Source organism: Dama dama, chromosome 4 (genome assembly GCF_033118175.1).
Source record: "Dama dama isolate Ldn47 chromosome 4, ASM3311817v1, whole genome shotgun sequence".
Taxonomy (NCBI): domain Eukaryota; kingdom Metazoa; phylum Chordata; class Mammalia; order Artiodactyla; family Cervidae; genus Dama; species Dama dama.
In genome coordinates this window covers 67034753-67054055 of record NC_083684.1, presented here as the reverse complement: position 1 = coordinate 67054055, position 19303 = coordinate 67034753, and the positions used below count along the sequence as shown (strand labels likewise).

Below are 19303 nucleotides of genomic sequence, written 5' to 3'. Positions count from 1 at the left end.
TGGCCAGGCTTTCTAGTAACCATTCGCATGAGTTGTTTTATGACAGGAGGTCCTGGTAAGGAATACAGAACTAATAAGCCATCACCAACCAGAAGAGTTCGGGAAAGGGCAAAAGGAGACATTGTGTGTCCGTCCACTTCCCAGAATCCCTCTTGCTAGCATCCATCTTGGCTGAGCGAAGCATGCACCACCAGGAAGGAAACTAACCCCATCACCATAAAACCCGAGGCTGCGAGCCACGTGGCAGAGCAGGTCTCCTGGGTTCTCTTACCCTGCTGCTCCCTGCCTGGGTACCTTCTTCTAATAAAGTCTTTGCTTTGTCAGCACATGTCTCCTCAGACAATTCTTTTCCGGGTGTTAGACAAGAACCAGCTCTTGGCCCCCTGGAGGGGCCCCCCTTCCTACAACAAGGTGATAAGTTGTAGTTTTGATTTGAATTTCTTTAATAATTAGCGATGTGAGCGTTTTTCATGTGCTTTATAGCTACCTGCATGCCTTCTTGGGAGAAATGTCCATTTAGATCTTTTCCCCTCCCATTTTATTTTTATTGAACAGCATGGGTTGTTTGCATGTGTTAGGGATGAATTCCTTATTTTTACATTGATTGCAACTTTTTTGTAGAGGTTTTTTTTTTTTTTTTTTTTTTTTTTCCTTTAGGGTTCCCCTCTTTTGCAAAAGCTTTTGAGACTAATGAGGTTCCTTTGGTTTGGTTTGGTTTTATTTTTCATTATTTTAATAGCTGAACAAAATTCCTCCTCGTGGAACTCCCTCTCCCACCACCTCACTCGCCTCGCTCCTCCTCTGACTGCAGCCCAGCTGGTTCAAATAAGAAGGGTTATACAGAGTATTGTTGAGAGCTTATCTGAATGGCTCCATGCTATTGCTGCCTCAGCATCTGTCTGGGGAGCAGGCAGCCTGCAGGTCCTTGAACTCACATCAGCTAGTCCTGTGAGCACCTGCACTAGATGACCACCTTCCTTGAGATCAGCAGTCTTGCTGAACCCCAGGGTCTACTTCACAGGCCTCCCTTCAATGACACCCTCAGAGCTCACCAAAATCCTGCTCCTCTTGGTTTGAACTGAGCAACCCACCCTCAGCCTGGGAAGCCCAGAACACTTCACCCAGGTCCCTTATAAAGGCCTAAACCCAAAGTACTGGAGCTTTCTCAGCCTGGTTCTAGCCTGACCTCCCTCAGGGGGCCCTCAAGGCTGCCTGTGAATTCTCTCAGGACCTGAAGTCATAAACTCACCTCCCTCATTGCCGTTGTGGTCCTTTGTGGAACTGAGACATTCCACAGACTGCCAGAGTCTCATTTTAACAAGTGCAAACCTTAAAAACTCACAAGAACTGTATAAAAGGCATGTTGTTAATATTCTGAACTAATAGTCATAAAATTCTACACTATGTATTTTTTAGCATGTGTTTCTTGTCTATGCTTAAAGAAGCTTCTTTCCATGGCTTTGACATACATTGAATGCAATATATAAACATATGAAGTTATACATTACCACTGAGAAAGCTAAGAATGAAGAGTGTGTCTGTATTTGTACCCTGGTCTTTTGAAGAATTTAGAAGTATTAGATCAAAACTGGTACTTTCAAACTTTTTGATTATTTACTAAGAACTGAGAAATGACAGATTTTTAAATTAGATCTATTTCATCTGTTTTCCATTGTGTTCATTTTCTCCAAACTTCAGGAATCTGTGTTTTTAAGGAAAGACCATACTGTCTAAAGTTTTAGTTTTTTAGGGACCTTCCATCCTGCTGTCTTTAGTAGTTGTAGCAGTTTACATTCCCATGAACACTGTAGGATGGTTCCCTATTTTCCACACCCTCTCTAGGCTTTTTTCACAACTCAGTTGATAAAGAATCTGTCTGCAATTCAGGAGACCCAGGTTCGATCCCTGGGTCAGGAAGATCCCCTGGAGGAGGAACTGGCAACCCACTCCAGTATTCTTGCCTGGAGAATCCCATGGACAGAGGAGCTTGATGGGCTACAGTCCATGGGGTCACAAGGGTAGGACACAACTTAGTGACTAAATCACCACCACCACTCAGCATTTCTGATACTATTTGCAGGCACTTTGATAATGTTCATTCTGACTGATGTGGGATGGTATAACTGTGGTTTTGATTTGCATTTATCTAATAATTAGCAATGTTGAGCATCTTTGATGTACCTGGTGGCCACCTAAATGTCAGGAGAAATGAGGTCTTCTGCCCATTTATTGATTGTGCTGTTTGTTTGAAATTGAGTTTTTTGATATTATAGTCAGTGTTTTTCCCAAGTGTTGCAAAGGTAAGACTATGAATATCTTGAGTCTAGAGTACTTCCAGAACCATGAAATAATCTATGTAAAACTGTCATGATGGACACATGTTATTATACATTAACCCAGTCTCATAGTGTGGAAACAATTCCTAGGTAGCACTAGTGGTAAAAAAAAAAAAAAAAAAAAAATCCACCTGCCAGTGCAGGAGATGCAAGACAGGCAGGTTCCATCCATAGATTAGAAGATCCCCTGTACAAAGAAATGACACCCATTCAGTGTTCTTGCCTAGAAAATTCCATGGGCCGAGGAGCCTGACAGGCCACAGTCCATGGGGTCGCAAAGAGTTGGACAAGACTGAGCGACTTCACTTTCCCTTTCAAATACACATTTATGGCATCATTTCCAAAGGCTTTAGTCCCTTCCCAACATACATTTTAATCCATCCTTCATGTCTGCCTGAGGTTTATTTTCAAAGAAAGCTGTGATGTAAACACCTTCGTGCCTCCTGGTCTCTGAAGATGGAGGCCCCCTCACCTATGGATAGGTGGTCACAATGCAAGTCATTTTGGGAATGCCTCTGGCCCCAGGGGTCTTCCCAGGCGGCTCAGTGGTAAAGAATCCACCTGCCATGTAGGAGACCCAGGAGACGCGGGATCGATCCCTGGGTCAGGAAGATCCCCTGAAGAAGGGAGTGGCAACCGACGCCAGTATTCCTGCTGGGAAACCCCAAGGGCAGAGGAGCCTGGAGGGCTCTCGCCCACGGGGTCGCAGAAAAGCGGGACACGGCTGGGCTCCTGAGCACGGAAGCACGTGGCCCCAGGGAGGGGAGGGGGGACAGGGCCCGGGACTCGGGGTAACTTTGGAAGATCTGGGAGAGCAAGCCTCACCCCGCCAAGGCCATCATCTGACTCTGTCCTCCACTCGCCTCCGCCTCCCCTTCCCCAAGCGCAGCTCGCGGCCACGGAGGGCCGCCCCCAGGAGGAGCCCCTCCCGGGCATCAGGCGGGCCGAGCCGGCGTTCTCAGAGGTTCCAGCCGCGCCCTCGCCGGCTCAGGGCTCCCAGGGGTGCTGTGTGCGATGGCTCCGGCTCAGAGCCACGGAAGACGGGTGTTACAGGAGCCGCGTCAGCACCCACAGGGGCTCGTTCAACGTGCCGGCTCACGGCTTCCCCTCAAACCGGCCAGCTCACTGCTTCTTAGACGGGGGAGGCTTTGTATCCACTTTACGGCTGCAGAGAACATCTTCAGGGAAGCGGTTCTCGTCTGGGGGCCCAGGAGGCCCCTCCTCGCAAACTCCCGCCCCTGGTCCCGGGGGAGCAGCCGCGCCGCTCGTCTTCCGGCTCCCGGCGAGGCCCGGGCTGAACGCGGGGCTTCGGCGCGTCTGCGAGCGCTCAGCGCCAGCTTCAGGCCCGGAGGGGCGGCGGGGTCTGCTGGGCCGGGCCGGGAGGCGGACGCCGGTGCCGCTCACCGGTCCCGTGCTGGCGGAATCCGGGGAGCGAACACGTGTGGACACAAAGGAGGGCTTGACGGCGCGTCTCCGGGAGGAGCTGATCGTCCTCAGTCTCTCCTGAGACAAGGCCAGGAGAGGTGGGCCTTCTCGGCTTTTCAAGCTCCTCCTGCCTGTGGGCGTGTGGGGAGCAGGCGAAGGCGCCCTGCTGACGCCTTGGAAGGTGTAATCTCAGGACGCTGAGTGATTCTTCCCCAGGACCTGAGGAGAAAACGACCCAGGGCAGGAGGAAAAGAGGAGGAAATGGCCGCTTCTCGGGTAAATGTCCTGTCCTGGGTCAGAGGCTACGTCTGCTTTTCCTCCTGAAATGCCCTGGATTAACAGTTTATAAACCTTTCATTCTCTACTTCTGATGTTGCCTATTGAGGTGGTTTTCAACTGCTAATTTTCTCCCCCTTTTATTCTGATGACAGTCAAGATCAGAGCTTTAGAATATTTCTCCCTCCTGTCCCAGAGTCTTTTCTCAGGTGTCTTGTCAGCATCAAGGCTCCCTGTAGAACACGAAGTATTCTCACCGAGAACTAATGACTTTCCTTGTGGCTAGGAATCCTCCTGCCAATGCATGGGACACGGGTTCCATCCCTGGAAGATCCCACGGGACGTGGAGCAGCTAAGCCCGTGGCCACAACTAGAGAAAAGCCGGCACAGCAACAAAGACCCAGCACGGCCAGAAATAAATAAATGAATAATTAAAAATGGAAGGGCCTGGGATTTAGGAAGACTGCTGGTTACCAGGGCTGCTGGGGAAGACCTACGAGGAATTTACATTTGCTTATGAATTTACAGACTGTTATCTAGTGTATGTGCTTATGAGGATAACTGGTGTCAAAACAAGGCACCCGTGGGCTACCAGTCTACACAAATGATGCCAAGGCAGCAGTATCATGGAGCAGTGAAGGTAGCTCTCATCAATACTCCTGTGCAATCATAATGTCCCAGTAGTAAAATCGAGGAAATGACACAATAAACCATTTATGAAAAATGTGATCTGAACTTATTTGAGGGTTACGGCCAGTAGAAAAAAAGGGAATACTATGAGATGTCATTCTGTGTGCCTGCTAAGTTGTTTTAGTTGTGTGTGACTCTTTGCAACCCCATGGACTGCAGCCCTCTGTTCATGGGATTCTCCACACAAGAATACTGCAGTGGATTGCCCTGCCCTCCACCAAGGCATTTTCTGTACTCAGGGGTCAAACCAGCATCTCCTATGTCTCCTGCATTGGCAGGCAGATTCTTTACCACTAACACTATCCACGAGATGTCATGCTACCGTGTTATTCAGTTCAGTTCAGTTTAGTCGCTCAGTCGAGTCCGACTCTTTGGGACCCCATGAATCGCAACATGCCAGGCCTCCCTGTCCGTCAGCAACTCCTGGAGTTTACCCAAACTCATGTGCATTGAGTCAGTGATGCCATCCAGCCATCTCATCCTCTCTCATCCCCTTCTCCTCCTGCCCCCAATCCCTCCCAGCATCAGGGTCTTTTCCAATGAGTCAACTTTTTGCATGAGGTGGCTAAAGTATTGGAGTTTCGGCTTCAACATCAGTCCTTCCAATGAACACCCAGGACTGATCTCCTTTAGGATGGACTGGTTGGATCTCCGTGCAGTCCAAGGGACTCTCAAGAGTCTTCTCCAACACCACAGTTCAAAAGCATCAATTCTTCGGCGTTCAGCTTTCTTCACAGTCCAACTCTCACATCCATACATGACCACTGGAAAAATCATAGCCTTGACTAGACGGGCCTTTGTTGGCAAAGTAATGTCTCTGTTTTTTAATATGCTATCTAGGTTGGTCATAACTTTCCTTCCAAGGAGTAAGCGTCTTTTAATTTCATGGCTGCAATCACCATCTGCAGTGATTTGTGAGCCCCCAAAAATAAAGTCTGACACTGTTTCCTCTGTTTCCCCTTCTATTTCCCATGAAGTGACCAGATGCCATGATCTTAGTTTTCTGAATGTTGAGCTTCAAGCCAGCTTTTTCACTCTCCTCTTTCACTTTCATCAAGAGGCTTTTTAGTTCCTCTTCACTTTCTGCCAGTTATTACAGATACTTTATATTCACCGTCAGTCAGTCAGATCAGTTCAGTTGCTCAGTCGTGTCCGATTCTGTTACCCCATGAACTGCGGCATGCCAGGCTCCCCTGTCCAAGACCAACTCCCAGAGCTTACTCAAACTCATGTCCATCGAGTTGGTGATGCCATCCAACTATCTCACCCTCTGTCGTCCCCTTCTCCTCCCACCTTCAATCTTTCCCAGCATCAGGGTCTTTTCCAGTGAGTCAGTTCTTCCCATCAGGTGGCCAAAGTATTGGAGTTTTAGTTTCAGGATCAGTGCTTCCAATGAATATTCAGACTGATTTCCTTGAATTTCCAATGAATATTCATGGAGTGGTTTGATCTCCTTGCAGTCCAGGGGACTCTCAAGAGTCTTCTCCAACACCACAGTTCAAAAGCATCAGTTCTCTGATCTCAGCTTTCTTTATGGTCCAACTCCTACATCTATACATGGCTACTAAAAAAACCATAGCTTTGACTGGACAGACGTTTTTGGCAAAGTAATATCTCTGCTTTTTAATATGCTGTTTAATTTGATCATAACTTTTCTCCCAAGGAGCAAGTGTCTTTTAATTTCATGACTGCAGTCACCATCTGCAGTGATTTTGGAGCCCCCAAAAATAAAGTCTCTCACTGTTTCCATTGTTTCCCCATCTATTTGCCATGAAGTGATGGGACCAGATGCCATGATCTTAGTTTTCTGAATGTTGAGTTTTAAGACAAACTTTTCATTCTCCTCTTTCACTTTCATCAAGAGGCTCTTTAGTTCTTCTTCACTTTCTGCCATAAGGGTGGAGTCATCAGCGTATCTGAGGTTATTGATATGTCTTCTGGAAATCTTGATTCCAGCTTGTGTTTCATCCAGATGCTTAGGAAGCATCACTATGATCAAAGCTAACTGAGATGATAGAATTCCAGTTGACCTATTTCAAATCCTTTAAGATGCTGCTGCTAAAGTGCTGCACTCAATAAGCCAGCAAATTTGGAAAACTCGACACTGGCCACAGGACTGGAGAAGGTCAGTTTTCATTCCAATCCCAAAGAAAGGCAATTCCAAAGAATGCTCAAACTACCACACAATTGCACTCATCTCACATGCTAGCAAAGTAATGCTTAAAATTCTCCAAGCCAGGCTTCAAGTTCACATGAACCATGAACTTTCAGATGTTCAAGCTGGATTGTGAAAAGGCAGAGGAACCAGAGATCAAATTGCCAACATGTGTTGGATCATCGAAAAAGCAATAGAGTTCCAGAAAAACATCTACTTCTGCTTTATTGACTATGCCAAAGCCTTTGACTGTTTGGATCACAACAAACTATGGAAAATTCTTAAAGAGATGGGAATACCAGACTACCTTAGCTACCTCCTGGAAATCTGCATACAGGTCAAGAAGCAGTAGTTAGAACTGGACATGGAATAGCAGACTGCTTCCAGTTAGGGAAAGGAGTACATCAAGGCTGCATATTGTCACCCTGCATATTTAACTTATATGCAGAATACACCATGCAAAATGCTGGGCTGGATATTCACCATCAGTTATTGACAACTTAAAAAAACCTGGGAGATGATAATGTTGGTATTAATCGTTGGTGGTAGAATACATGTGTGTATGCTTAGTCGTGTCTGACTCTGCAACCATGGACTGTAGCCCATCAAGCTCCTCTGTCCATGGGATTCTCCAGGCAAAAATACTGGAGCTGGTTGTCATTTCCTTGTCCAGGGGATCTTTCTGACCCAGGGATGGAACCCACACCTTCTGTGTCTCCTGCATTGGCAGGCAGATTCTTTACCATTGAACCACCTGAGAAGCCTGTTATTGATGAGAACACTTCATCAATTATACATGAAGTTTAGTATATTAAAAGCTATTCCATTTTATTAATTAACATATAGTAAGTTCACACATAAGCTAAATAAAATTTTCCAAAGTTTACTCTATAATCTTTGATCAAAAGACAGATTACAAGCATCTGGAAACAGTCTTGTTCTTCTGATATACTGATCAGAGAAATATGATATTTGTGGTTTACAAACAGAAAGCAATTATTTAGTAAACAAAGGTGTGCATTAATTACATAACCTTTCAGGGAAACGTTACACATACATTTCTTAGGTATAAGATTTCCTGACTGCTACCATGTCAAGGAAAATTTATGACTTCTAGTTACTGCTGTTATAAGAATACGTTGGGATTTTAGTGAACTGCCATCTTTATATCTGCAGAAAACCATTGGCACAACTATTTAAAATTTATAATGACCCTCTGTCTTACTTTAATACAAAGAATTATCCTCTCAACACTTACCTAATGGGGACATAGAGGGATATTTTAAACAATGACAGTCATCACCTCCATTTAGACTTTCATTGTACATTTCACATTTCAAGGTCCTTAATATTCCATTGAAAAGTGGACAAAAATTATTTCCACCTAACATAGAAGTGTTTCACTTAATTTTGAGGCAGCAAAGATCAAGAATATTAGTTTAAAAAATAAAATTACCTCACATATACACTAGAAACAAAGGTATAGCATGTAGTGCTTTGAGACTCCAATTATATTAAATTTCACTTTCAGATAATATCAATATAAATAAGGATACAATGATAACTGTACTGTCAAACATCCCTTGCCTTGATCCTATGATCCACAGTAAGAAATAATTTTTCTAAGTGTTTTAACTTTGGATTATTTTCTATAATATCCTTATTTAAAGTAATACCAGAAAATGGTTATTGACTGAATGCTATCTATGATGAATTCTCTGATATTTATTTGGACCTGAGTTTTTAAATTCATTTTGTACATTTCTTACAGCATTAAACATTATTCCCAGTATGAACTCTCTGGCATTTCCTGATGTGTATGCTTAGGACAAACCTCTTTCATCACTTATTATATTTGTACGGTCTCTCTCCAGCACACGCTCTCTGATGCTGCATGAGGTGACGGCTCACTTCAAGGCTTTGTCACTTTATTTATATTTGTAAGACTACTTGGCAGTATGAATTATGTTATGACAAGTAAGGTTTGAGTGGCAATTAAAAGCATTCCCTCATTCTTTACATTTGTATGGTTTCTCCTCAGTATGAATTCGCCTATGTTGATTAAGGTTTGAAGTCTGATTAAAGGCTTTGCCACATTCTCTACATTTATACGTCTTCTCTCCTGTATGAATTCGCTGACGTTGAGTAACATGTGAACGCCTGGTAAAGGCTTTGCCACATTCTGTACATTTGTATAGCTTCTCCCCAGTATGAATTTTATGATGTTGATTAAGATTTGAGCAACTGATAAAAGCTTTGCCACACTCTTTACACTTGTATGGTTTTTCCCCGGTATGCATTTGCTGATGTTGTGTAAGTGTTGTACTTTGGTTAAAGGCTTTCCCACAGTTCTGACATTTATATGGTGTTTCCCCAGTATGGATTCGCCTATGTCGGTTAAGGTTTGAACCCTGAGTAAAGGCTTTGCCACATTCTCTACATTTATAAGGCTTCTCTCCTGTATGAATTCGCTGATGTTGAGTAACATGTGAACGCCTGGTGTAGGCTTTGCCATATTCTGTACAGTTGTAGAGTTTCTTCCCAGTATGAATTATCTGATGACGGGCTGATTAAAGGCTTTGTTACAGTCTGTACATTTATAAGGCTTCTCCCCAGTATGAATTCACTGATGCACAGTAAGATATGAGCAACTCTTAAAGGCTTTCCCACATTTTCTGCATGTATAAGGCTTCTGCCCAGTATGACTTCTCTGATGTTGACTAAGATTTGAGCAACGGATAAAAGCTTTGCCATACTCTTTATACTTGTATGGTTTTTCCCCAGTATGGATTCGCTGATGTTGTATGAGTGTCGTACTTTTGTTAAAGACTTTCCCACAATTCTGACATTTATATGGTTTTGCCCCAGTGTGCATTCGCCTATTTGATTAAGGTTTGAACTCCGGGTAAAGGTTTTGCCACATTCTGTACATTTGTAAGTCTTCTCTGCAGTATGAATTCTGAGATGTCGAGTAAGGTTTGAGGGCTTGCTAAAGGTTTTGCCACATTCTGTGCATTGGTTAGGTTTCCCTCCAGTATGGGTTTTCCTCTGTCTGTTTAGATTTGATAATTGAGGAAAGACTTTCCCACATTTATTCTACTTGCAGTGTTCCTCCTTAGCATGAATACTTGGATGTTGAGTAAGTTGTGATGACTGGTTAGAAACTTGACCACATTCACTAAATTTGTAATTGTTTTCTTCAGTGTGGATACTCCTATCTGTAATAAGATTTGAACTTTGATAAAAGACATTTCTACATTCATTCCTTTCATCATGGTTCTCTGAACACTGAGTTCTCTGATGATTCATGAGACCTGAGTCTTGGTCAAAGTGATTCCCAGGTTCAAGGCATGGGTAGATTCTGGCTCCATCATAAATACTGTTGTAATAACTGACGATGGAGCTCTCGCTTAAGGCCTCACTCGTTGGATTACACACGGAAGGTTGTTCCGCATTATCTGTACTATGATACCCATTGAATGATGGCGGCCAGATAAAGACTCTCTCATTATTATCTACATAACAGATATTGGAATAGGGAGAAAATGTTTGTTGGTGGAAAAGTAATGAGCCCTCGCTAAAGGATCTCTCAACTTGATCATAGTGAGATTTTCTTCCTTTATTTTCAAATACCTGACTTTCAGACATGTATGACTGACTGTTTAACTCAAACCTATGTTCATACTGGCTTGAGTGATTATTTGTAGCATACACTAGATGACTTTCCATGTTTTTCAAATTTCACATCAGAGAATATGTTTGTTTTTTAATCATGTGGGTCTTTGCTTAAAAACCACATTTTTCGGCCAAATTTACTGACTTCAAATAGAATTTTTCGCAATTTGATACACATCCTCAATTTTTTTTGGCAATTATATTTTCATCATGAATAACTGCCCCGATGTGGTTACATCTAAAATAATGTCCTTTTTGCATGTCACAGGCCCCCTTAACTTTCCCATTTTTTCATTAAGTACAAATTTCCAAGCTGAGAGCTCTCAGAACTTCCCAGCACATCACACATGAATCTCCTATTCACGGCTTCTTTGGGAAAAAACCCAAGATGTCCTGAGAAGATATTGCTGAAAGATAACAAATAACCAGGATCCTACTTAGTACTTTGAGTGAATATGCCTTACAGTTGTATGCAATATTGACAAACCCTTAGCTAGATTAATAAGAGGTGAGATGCAAGGAAGATCAGAAGTAAAACTAATGGCATTATACATGTTACATAGAACAAGAAGTATTTCTATCAGGCTTCCATGAACTATATTACACCAAAAAGTTGAATACCTCAAAGAAAGATTCAATTTCTAGAAACATAGAACCCCTTAGATGTTTGCATGAGTGAATTAAAAAATTACAACTTATCTACAGCTATTAATAAGGCTAAAAAAGTAATTTTAAACATCCCTGGAGTAGATGAACTCATTGGAAAACTCCAGCAATATTTCAAGAAAAACGAATATCAATTCTTCATAAGAGATCGACATGTACACACTGCTCTATTTACGATGGATAGCCAACAACGTCCTATTGTACTTATTCAATGTCATGTGGCAGCCTGGATGGGAGGGGAATCTGGGGAAGAATGGATACGTGTATATGGGTGGCTGAGTCACTCTGCTGCCCACCTGAAACTATCACAACCTTGTTAATCAGATATACTCCAATACAAAATAAAAGAACAGTAAAAAAAATTTTTTTTCTGTGAGTTAGTACATGTATTAAATGGTTTTAGTTGTGATGAGTTGGGGTAAATGCACCTAAAATGTCTAAAATTTGTTCACAGAAGAAAAAATTGAAAGGTAGAAATTGGGGGTTACATTTTATGATTTCAGGGAGTGAGTCTGAACTTTGGAGAGCCATGTTTGAAGTTTCCATTGGAAATTAGAAAGCAGGAAGCATATATCTGTTCCCAGTATTTCTGGAATTTTGCCAACTGATCCCAGGATCTCCACAACTCTCCTCACACTTTTCTGAGTTGAGGCAGAGTCAGGAATTTGGAAAGGCCTTAAGGCAGACTTTGTCAGAACTGTGAGCAGCTTTTCCTAGGTTCCCCAAAGCAGCGAGAGTATGCAGGTCCCCACAGACTAGGAGGAAGGTTTTGGCTCTCAGTGAAAGTGAGGGAAAAACCACTGGAGCTGAAGAAGAACACACGGAGGTTTAAGAGCAGAAGAACAGGGAAGGTCATGTCCCTCTTTGACAGAAATAAACCCAGGCTTCTCATTCTAGTGAAGCAGGCCTCCCCAAACCACCTGAATAAGTCTGGCTACCTCTGTGATCTTTGGATCCCTCACCTGTGTCATCTGCTTCATTCATTCACACCTAGCGCTGGGATTCTTCCTTTACTCCAAAGAGGACCTGTTCATTAGAAAAATGAATATAATTAGGACTTTGGGTTTAACATATACACTCTAGTATGTACAAAAACAACCGAGAAGGATCTGCTGCGTAGCCCAGGGAACTATTCTCAACATTTGTAATAACCCATAAGGGAAAAGTGTCTGACTTGACTAATGAAAGCCTTTCCTTACAAAACTCAGTATCTCTCCTGAACACAGTTGAGTGCTCATATTTCGAAGCCAACGAGCATCAAAGAGACACGAGGAGGAAATGGAGTTTCCACCTTAAGTGTGTTGATTGTGCACCTCCCTCACTACGTCTTGCCAAGATTTTAGTAAAGATAAACAGAAAAAAATGGAACTTGATGGTGTGGGAATCTGGCAGAAAACACCCAAATCGGTGACCATCAGGTGTAATGGGATAAACTGGTGTCAGGTGAGAGAAACACTCAAGAAGACAGATGGTCACTGCTTGGGTACTTTCGGCAAAAATAAGGAAATCTCAATGTATCTTGAAAAAATTTCAGTCTTATGCATTCTTACCCCATACGTAACTTCCCATGTTCTGTATGGCTAATAGTGCATTTAAAGAGCAACACTTTTGTTCCAATTAGAGAATACTCTGATTTTTTTTTTTTTTGAGAAGTCTCCAAGGAATTCTAGACCACTAAGGTTTATTGTTCGGTTTAGTCATTCAGTTGTATCCAACTTTTGCGATCCCATGGACTGTAGCACTCTAGGCTGTCCTGTCCATCACCAACTCCTGGAGTTTCCTCAAACTTATGTCCATCGAGTCAGTGATGCCATCCAACCATCTTATCCTCTGTGGTCCTCTTCTCCTCCTGCCTTCAGTCTTTCCCAGCATCAGGGTCTTTTCCAATTGGTCAGCTCTTTGCATCAGGTGGCCAAAGTATCGGAACTTCAACTTCAGCCTCAGTCCTTCCAATGAATGTTCAGGGTTGGTCTTCTTTAGGATGGACTGGTTTGATCTCCTTGCAGCCCAAGGGGCTCTCAAGAGTCTTCTCCAACCCCACAGCTCAAAAACACCAATTCTTTGGCTTTCAGTTTTCCTTACAGTCCAGCTTTCACACCCATACATGACTACTGGAAAAACCATAGCTTGACTAAATGGACCTAGTGTAAGGTCACCCTGTTTATATGTGCATTTTCTCAATCTTCTTCTAAAGAGCTGAAGTTGTTTACAAATATAAGGAAATTACTCCATTTTCCTCTTATTCACTAAGATCCCAACACCCCACCTCATCCCAAGGGGAATTTTGGATATTGATGCCTTCCCTTGCTGATCTTTCCAAAAGGGAATATTTTGAGTAACGTAAGCTGTTAATTCCCACTGGGAATGCCCTGTAGGGAGCCTGGAGGCAGAAAAGGAGAAGAGGCTCATGGAGAGAGAAGAGCCTGATTCTGACTCATAAAATAAAAGAAAAAACAGTATTTAATAGTTGAAAACCACCTTACCAGGCAAGAATGTCAGAAAAAGAGAAATAAAAGCGTGGATGTTTTCAATCCAGGGCATTTAAGGGAGAAAAAGCAGACACAGCCTCTCACCTGGATCGGGACATTTACCCGAGAAGCTGCCGTTTCCTCCTCTTTTTCCTCCTGCCCTGGGTCGTTTTCTCCTCAAGGTTATGGGTAAGAATCACCTCAGCATCGCGAGATTACACCTTCAGAGGCATCAGCACAGCTCCTTCACCTGCTCCCAACACCCCACAGGCAGAAGGACCCTGAAAAGTGAGAGAGGCCAACCCCTCCTGTTCTTCGTCTCAGGAGAGATCCAGGACAATCAGTTCCTCCCTGGAGACCAATCTAGGAATTGTTGTTGTTGTTTTTGTCTATACTTCTCTCTTCATATAAATTCCCCCAAATTCTGCTCACACGGGTGTGTGGGCTGCACTGACTTGCCCCTTTAAAGCCCTTGCAGAGCAGAACTTGCTGCCTCTCCGCTGATGAAGCCGGGCCTCAGCTCTCACAAGTGGACCAGGAGCCGCGTCCTTATCCCGCCCCCCCTTAGAATCCCCTGGAGCACTTCCTACACACCACACTGGTGCTCCCACAGGACCAAGAGAGAACTCTGTGGGGAGGGCACCGGGGAGGTCATTTCCTAACACTGGTCACATGATCCTGATGGGAAACAGATGGAAACCACTTGGCTAAAGATTGTTTTGGCTTCCCTGATGGCTCAGCTGGTAAAGAATCTGCCTGCAATGCGGGAGACCTGGGTTCGATCCCTGGCTTGGGAAGATTCCCTGGAGAAGGGAATGGCTGCCCACTCCAGTATTCTGGCCTGGAGAATTCCATGGACTATATAGTCCCTGGCGTCTCAAAGAGTTGAACACAATTGACTGACTTGCACTTCACTTCACTTCAAAGATAGTTTCTGAACCGTTTCAGTATATCCAATCCCATGAGGTCAGAGCCTCTCTCGAAGAGGTTATGAATCTGTAGGTCGGAGGTGGGGCCGTGAAATGAGTCTTCAGCAAGTTCCCGGTTTGTTCTGATGCTTCTCCCCCAAGACCCACACTCAGGAGCCCTGAGCTTCAGCCCTCACACTCAGCACAGCTGAGACCTCTCAGGAGGGGAGGATTTAGGGCAGGAATTTCTTGGAGAGGTCAAGGTTAGAACCAAGCAGAGAAAGCTGCAGTACTTGGGGTTCAGGCCTTCCTAAGTGACCCTGGGTGAAGTGCTGTGGGCTCCCCAGGCTGCGTGTGGATGGGTCCATTCAAACCAGAGGAGCAGGATTCTGGTGAGCACTGTGAGGGAGTTACTGAAGGGGGGCCAGTGAAGTAGGGCCTGGGGTTCAGCAAGACTGCTGATCTCAAGGAAGGGGTGATCTAGGGCAGGTGCTCACAGGACTGGCTGGTGTGAGTTCAAGGACCTGCAGGCTGCCTGCTCCCCAGACAGACGCTGAGGCAGCAACAGCATGGAGCAGTTCAGGGGAGCTCTCAACAGTACTCTGTATGATCCTTCTTATTAGAGCCGTCACCATGCCCCAGCAGTCATCAAAAGCAGAGAAAGATACACTGTAGAAATGATAGAAAATATATTCTCACATTATTTGAGGCTTCAGGGCAGTAAGGAAACTAATTGTTACAGATGCCATCTCTCTATGCTACCTAATGGTTTATTGTCACAATCTCTCCCCCGTAACCTAAAAGAAGGTGACAGAGGTTAATGTTGGTGGTGGGTAAATCATTCATTCATTACACATCAACTTTATCACCAGAAACCATTCAGTTTTATTAATTAACATATATGAATATCACACACAGTCAGAATAAAACCTTCTACAATCCACTGTGTGATCTTGATGAAAATACAGACCAACAAGCATAGACAATGATATTCATTTGTCTGATACAATGATCTGAGAATTGTGACTTCTATGGTTACAAAATGGAGGCTAATCATTTAATAAACAAGATGTACACTAACTACATGACTTTTCTGGGAAGGGTTTCCCATACATTTGTAGGGTATCAGAGATGTTGTTATTTCAAACTTGTGAACTAACAGTCATGACTTCTGTTGATATTATAAAATACATCAAGATTCCAGTGAACTGTCATTGTATTATCCTTAAAAAGCAAATAACATAACTATTGAAAATTTAGAACAACCCTTTGCCTTACTTTGATACATGGAATTATTCCCTGAACACTTACATGATGGTGACCTACAGGGCTGTTTGAAGGAATGACAAACGCTGCCATTTAGACATTCAGTGTACAAGTTACATTACAGCGTCCTTCTAATGGAGAGTAAATATAAACTAGGATTTCTGCCTAGGAGAGAAGGACTCCTCTCATCTTTGAAGCAGCAACCTTTCAAAATGTTAAGTTGGCATACACTAGAAATGAAGCATAGCATGGAATCCTTTGAGAGTTTCATTACATTCATCTTGATTTTCAAACAATCTCAAATCATGTCTCTATCAACAGAATACATTGCTATTGATTGTACCTTTCTAAACACCAACCCTTCATCTGGTGACCCAGAGTAACATAACCATTTTCTATCTCTTTTAACTATGAATTACTATCTACAGTAATTCTCCTCCAGGAACTTCAGAAAAGAGGAATTGATGACATGCTTTCTTATACGTTCTCTAATATTTATTTGATTTGGTTACTTTGCTATTTTTTTAAACCATCATTCACTTATCTTTCTTGTATAAACCCTCTCCGGTTTGTTTTCTCAACTGTATACTTGGGGTGAACCTCTTTCATCACTTATTACATGACTAGTGTTTCTCTCCAGTTTGTGCTCTGCACATACACTAAAGAAGCAGGGTGACGATACACAGCCTTGACTTACTCCTTTCCCAATTTGGAACCAGTCCATTTTCCATGTCTGGTTCTAACTGTGGCTTCTTGACCTGCATACAGATTTCTCAGGGAGCGGGTAGGGTGGCCTGGTATTCTCATCTGTTTAAGAATTTTCCACAGATTGCTGTGATCCACACAGTCAAAGACTTTAGCATAGTCAATAAAGCAGAGGTGGGTGCTTTTCTGCAATTCCCTTGCTTTTTCTGTCATCCAATGAATGTTGGCAATTTGATCTCTGATTTCTCTGCATTTTCTAAATCCAGCTTGCACATCTGGAAGTTCTCAGTTCACGTACAGTTGAAGGCTGGCTTGAAGGATTTCGAGCACTACGTTGCTAGCATGTGAAATGAGCAGAACTGTGCAGTGGTTTGAACATTCTTTGGCCTTGCCCTTCTTTGGGATTGGAATGAAAACTGACCTTTTCGAGTTTGGTGGCCATTGCTGAATTTTCCAAAGTTGCTGGCATATTGACTGCAGCACTTTAGCAGCAGCATCTGAGATGGTTGGATGGCATCACCGACTCATCGGACATGAGTTTGAGCAAGCTCTGGGAGATGGTGAAGGACAGGGAAGCCTGGTGTGCTGCGGGTTGCAAAGAGTCAGATGCGACTGAACAAGTGACAAGTAGAGTCAAGGAGTTAGAATTGATAGACATAGTGTCTGAAGAACTAAGGGCGAAAGTTTGCACCATTGTGCAGGAGGTGGTGACCATAACCATTCCCAAGAAAAGAAATGCAACAAGGCAAAATGGTTGTCTGAGAGGCCTTACAAATACCTGAGAAAAGAAGAGAAGCAAAAGGCAAAGGAGGAAAGGAAAGATACACCCATTTGAATGCAGAATTCAAAGAATAGCAAGGAGACATAAGAAAGTCTTCTTAAGTGATCAGTGCAAAGATACAGAGGAAAACAATAGAATGGGAAAGACTAGAGATCACTTCAAAAAATTAGAGATACCAAGGAAACATTTCATTCAAAGATGGGCACAATAAAGAACATAAACAATATGGACCTAATAGAAGTAGAAGATATTAAGAAGAGGTGGCAAGAATATACAGAAGAACTGTACAAAAAAGTTTTTTATGACATTGATAACCACAATGGTATAGTCACTCACCTAGAGCCAGATATCCTGGAGTGTGAAGTCAAGTGGACCTTAGAAAGAATTATTACCTATAAAGCTAGTGGAAGTGATAGAATACCAGCTGAGCTATTTAAAAATCCTAAAATATGCTGCTGCTAAAGTGCTGCAGTAAAGCTGATATCTCCACTGGGAGTTATACAAACTCGTTTCTATACCATCACAGCTGTCTTTGTAAACTCAGCACCTTTAGAACGTCTGAGTGGACAAGGATGGCTCCCCCAGTCACAGCAGGTGTAGCTGTAGCAGCTGTAGACTTCGTTGGCTCCCACACTGGGGGGCAGGGCCAGGCCGGAGTCTGAGCTGCCCCCACAGCACCACAGCAGGTCCAGCTCCATAAGGAATGCAATCCTGGGCCCTGACTTCAAGGATCTATGCTGGTGACCTGGTGAAAACAACATCTGAGAGGCACCAGGGCCATGTGCCAGGATACCCATGGTTGAGGTGGGGCCAAGGGCAGTGCCAACCAGGGTCACACGAGACTCACCCAATGGGTGAAAGTGACACACAGAGCACATCCCAAGGGGAACATCCCCAGGGCAGCAATCCTCAGGGGCTTCTCTCCCGAGGGTGTGCTCCAATCCCACCTGCCTCCACACAGATCAGGATCACAGCGAAGAAACAGATCTGGGGACTCTGTTCCACCAACCAGGGCGCAGACCCACCACAGACAGGGCGGTGACAGCCACAGAGCGAAGGGGAAGCTCCCCTCAATATCCAGGGCAGGCTCGGGTCACAGAAACAGCAGTCAAAAGTCCATCAAGGGGGTTAGGTCACAAACCTCTGGACCAACCTCACCCACCAGGGGACAGACACCAGGAGCAACAGGAACTAGGGTCCTGCAGCCTGCAGAACGGAGACCACACACGCAGAAGATGTGACAAAATGAGAGGACAGAGAAGTGTGTTGTAGAGGAAGGAGCAAGATAAAAACTTGCTTAGATAAAAACTAAGTGAAGATGAGAGAGGCAAGCAAGTGATTACTTTTTGCTTAAAGTCCTCTTAAACTGAGACACCAAACATTTTCACAAGGGCTAGGTGCCTACTAATCCTTTCATTTACTTCTTTTCACCTGCGTTTTTATTTGAGAATGTTCTATTAGATGTTTGAATCTAAAAATCATAAATGATATGACACAGAACTACTGTCCTAGCAAGTGAGGACACATAAGACAGAGGCCAGGGAAGCTCATGACGAACAAGATAAGTTAACAAAGTAGTAGTTCTTAAGAAATTAAATAAGAAGTGAGACTTTAGAAACATGATGGATCTAAAATAAAAAAAATATGATGGAAACACATGGGACTCGACTCAGTACTCTTTGGAGACCTAACTGGGGAAGAAATCTAAAACAGGGTGGCTGTATGTATGTATAATTGATAATGTTTTCTGTACAGCAGCAGAACTTTGTAAAACAGCTACACTCCACTAAGAATTTAATAAAAAGATTTCTATATTTTATCGAAAAATCTTACCATTTTGAAACAACCATGACAAATATGGAAAATGTTCTAAGTTCTTATGCCAATTTATTTTAAAATTTTTTGAAGTAATTGAATATATTAAAGTGTTTTACCATTCAGGAATTGGGACA

The 19303-nt window shown here is 43.3% G+C and overlaps 1 protein-coding gene and 1 pseudogene across 1 annotated transcript in view; one reads left to right on the top strand and one right to left on the bottom strand.

Annotated features, from left to right (window-relative positions):
- Window positions 1-19303, top strand: part of LOC133055200 (zinc finger protein 208-like) — a 135192-nt gene that overhangs the window by 21379 nt on the left and 94510 nt on the right. Inside the window, 1 exon segment of the mRNA XM_061140627.1 lies at window positions 15245-15270. Coding sequence (XP_060996610.1) covers window positions 15245-15270 — 26 coding nt within the window.
- On the bottom strand, window positions 8892-13810 carry LOC133052420 (zinc finger protein 678-like; annotated as a pseudogene).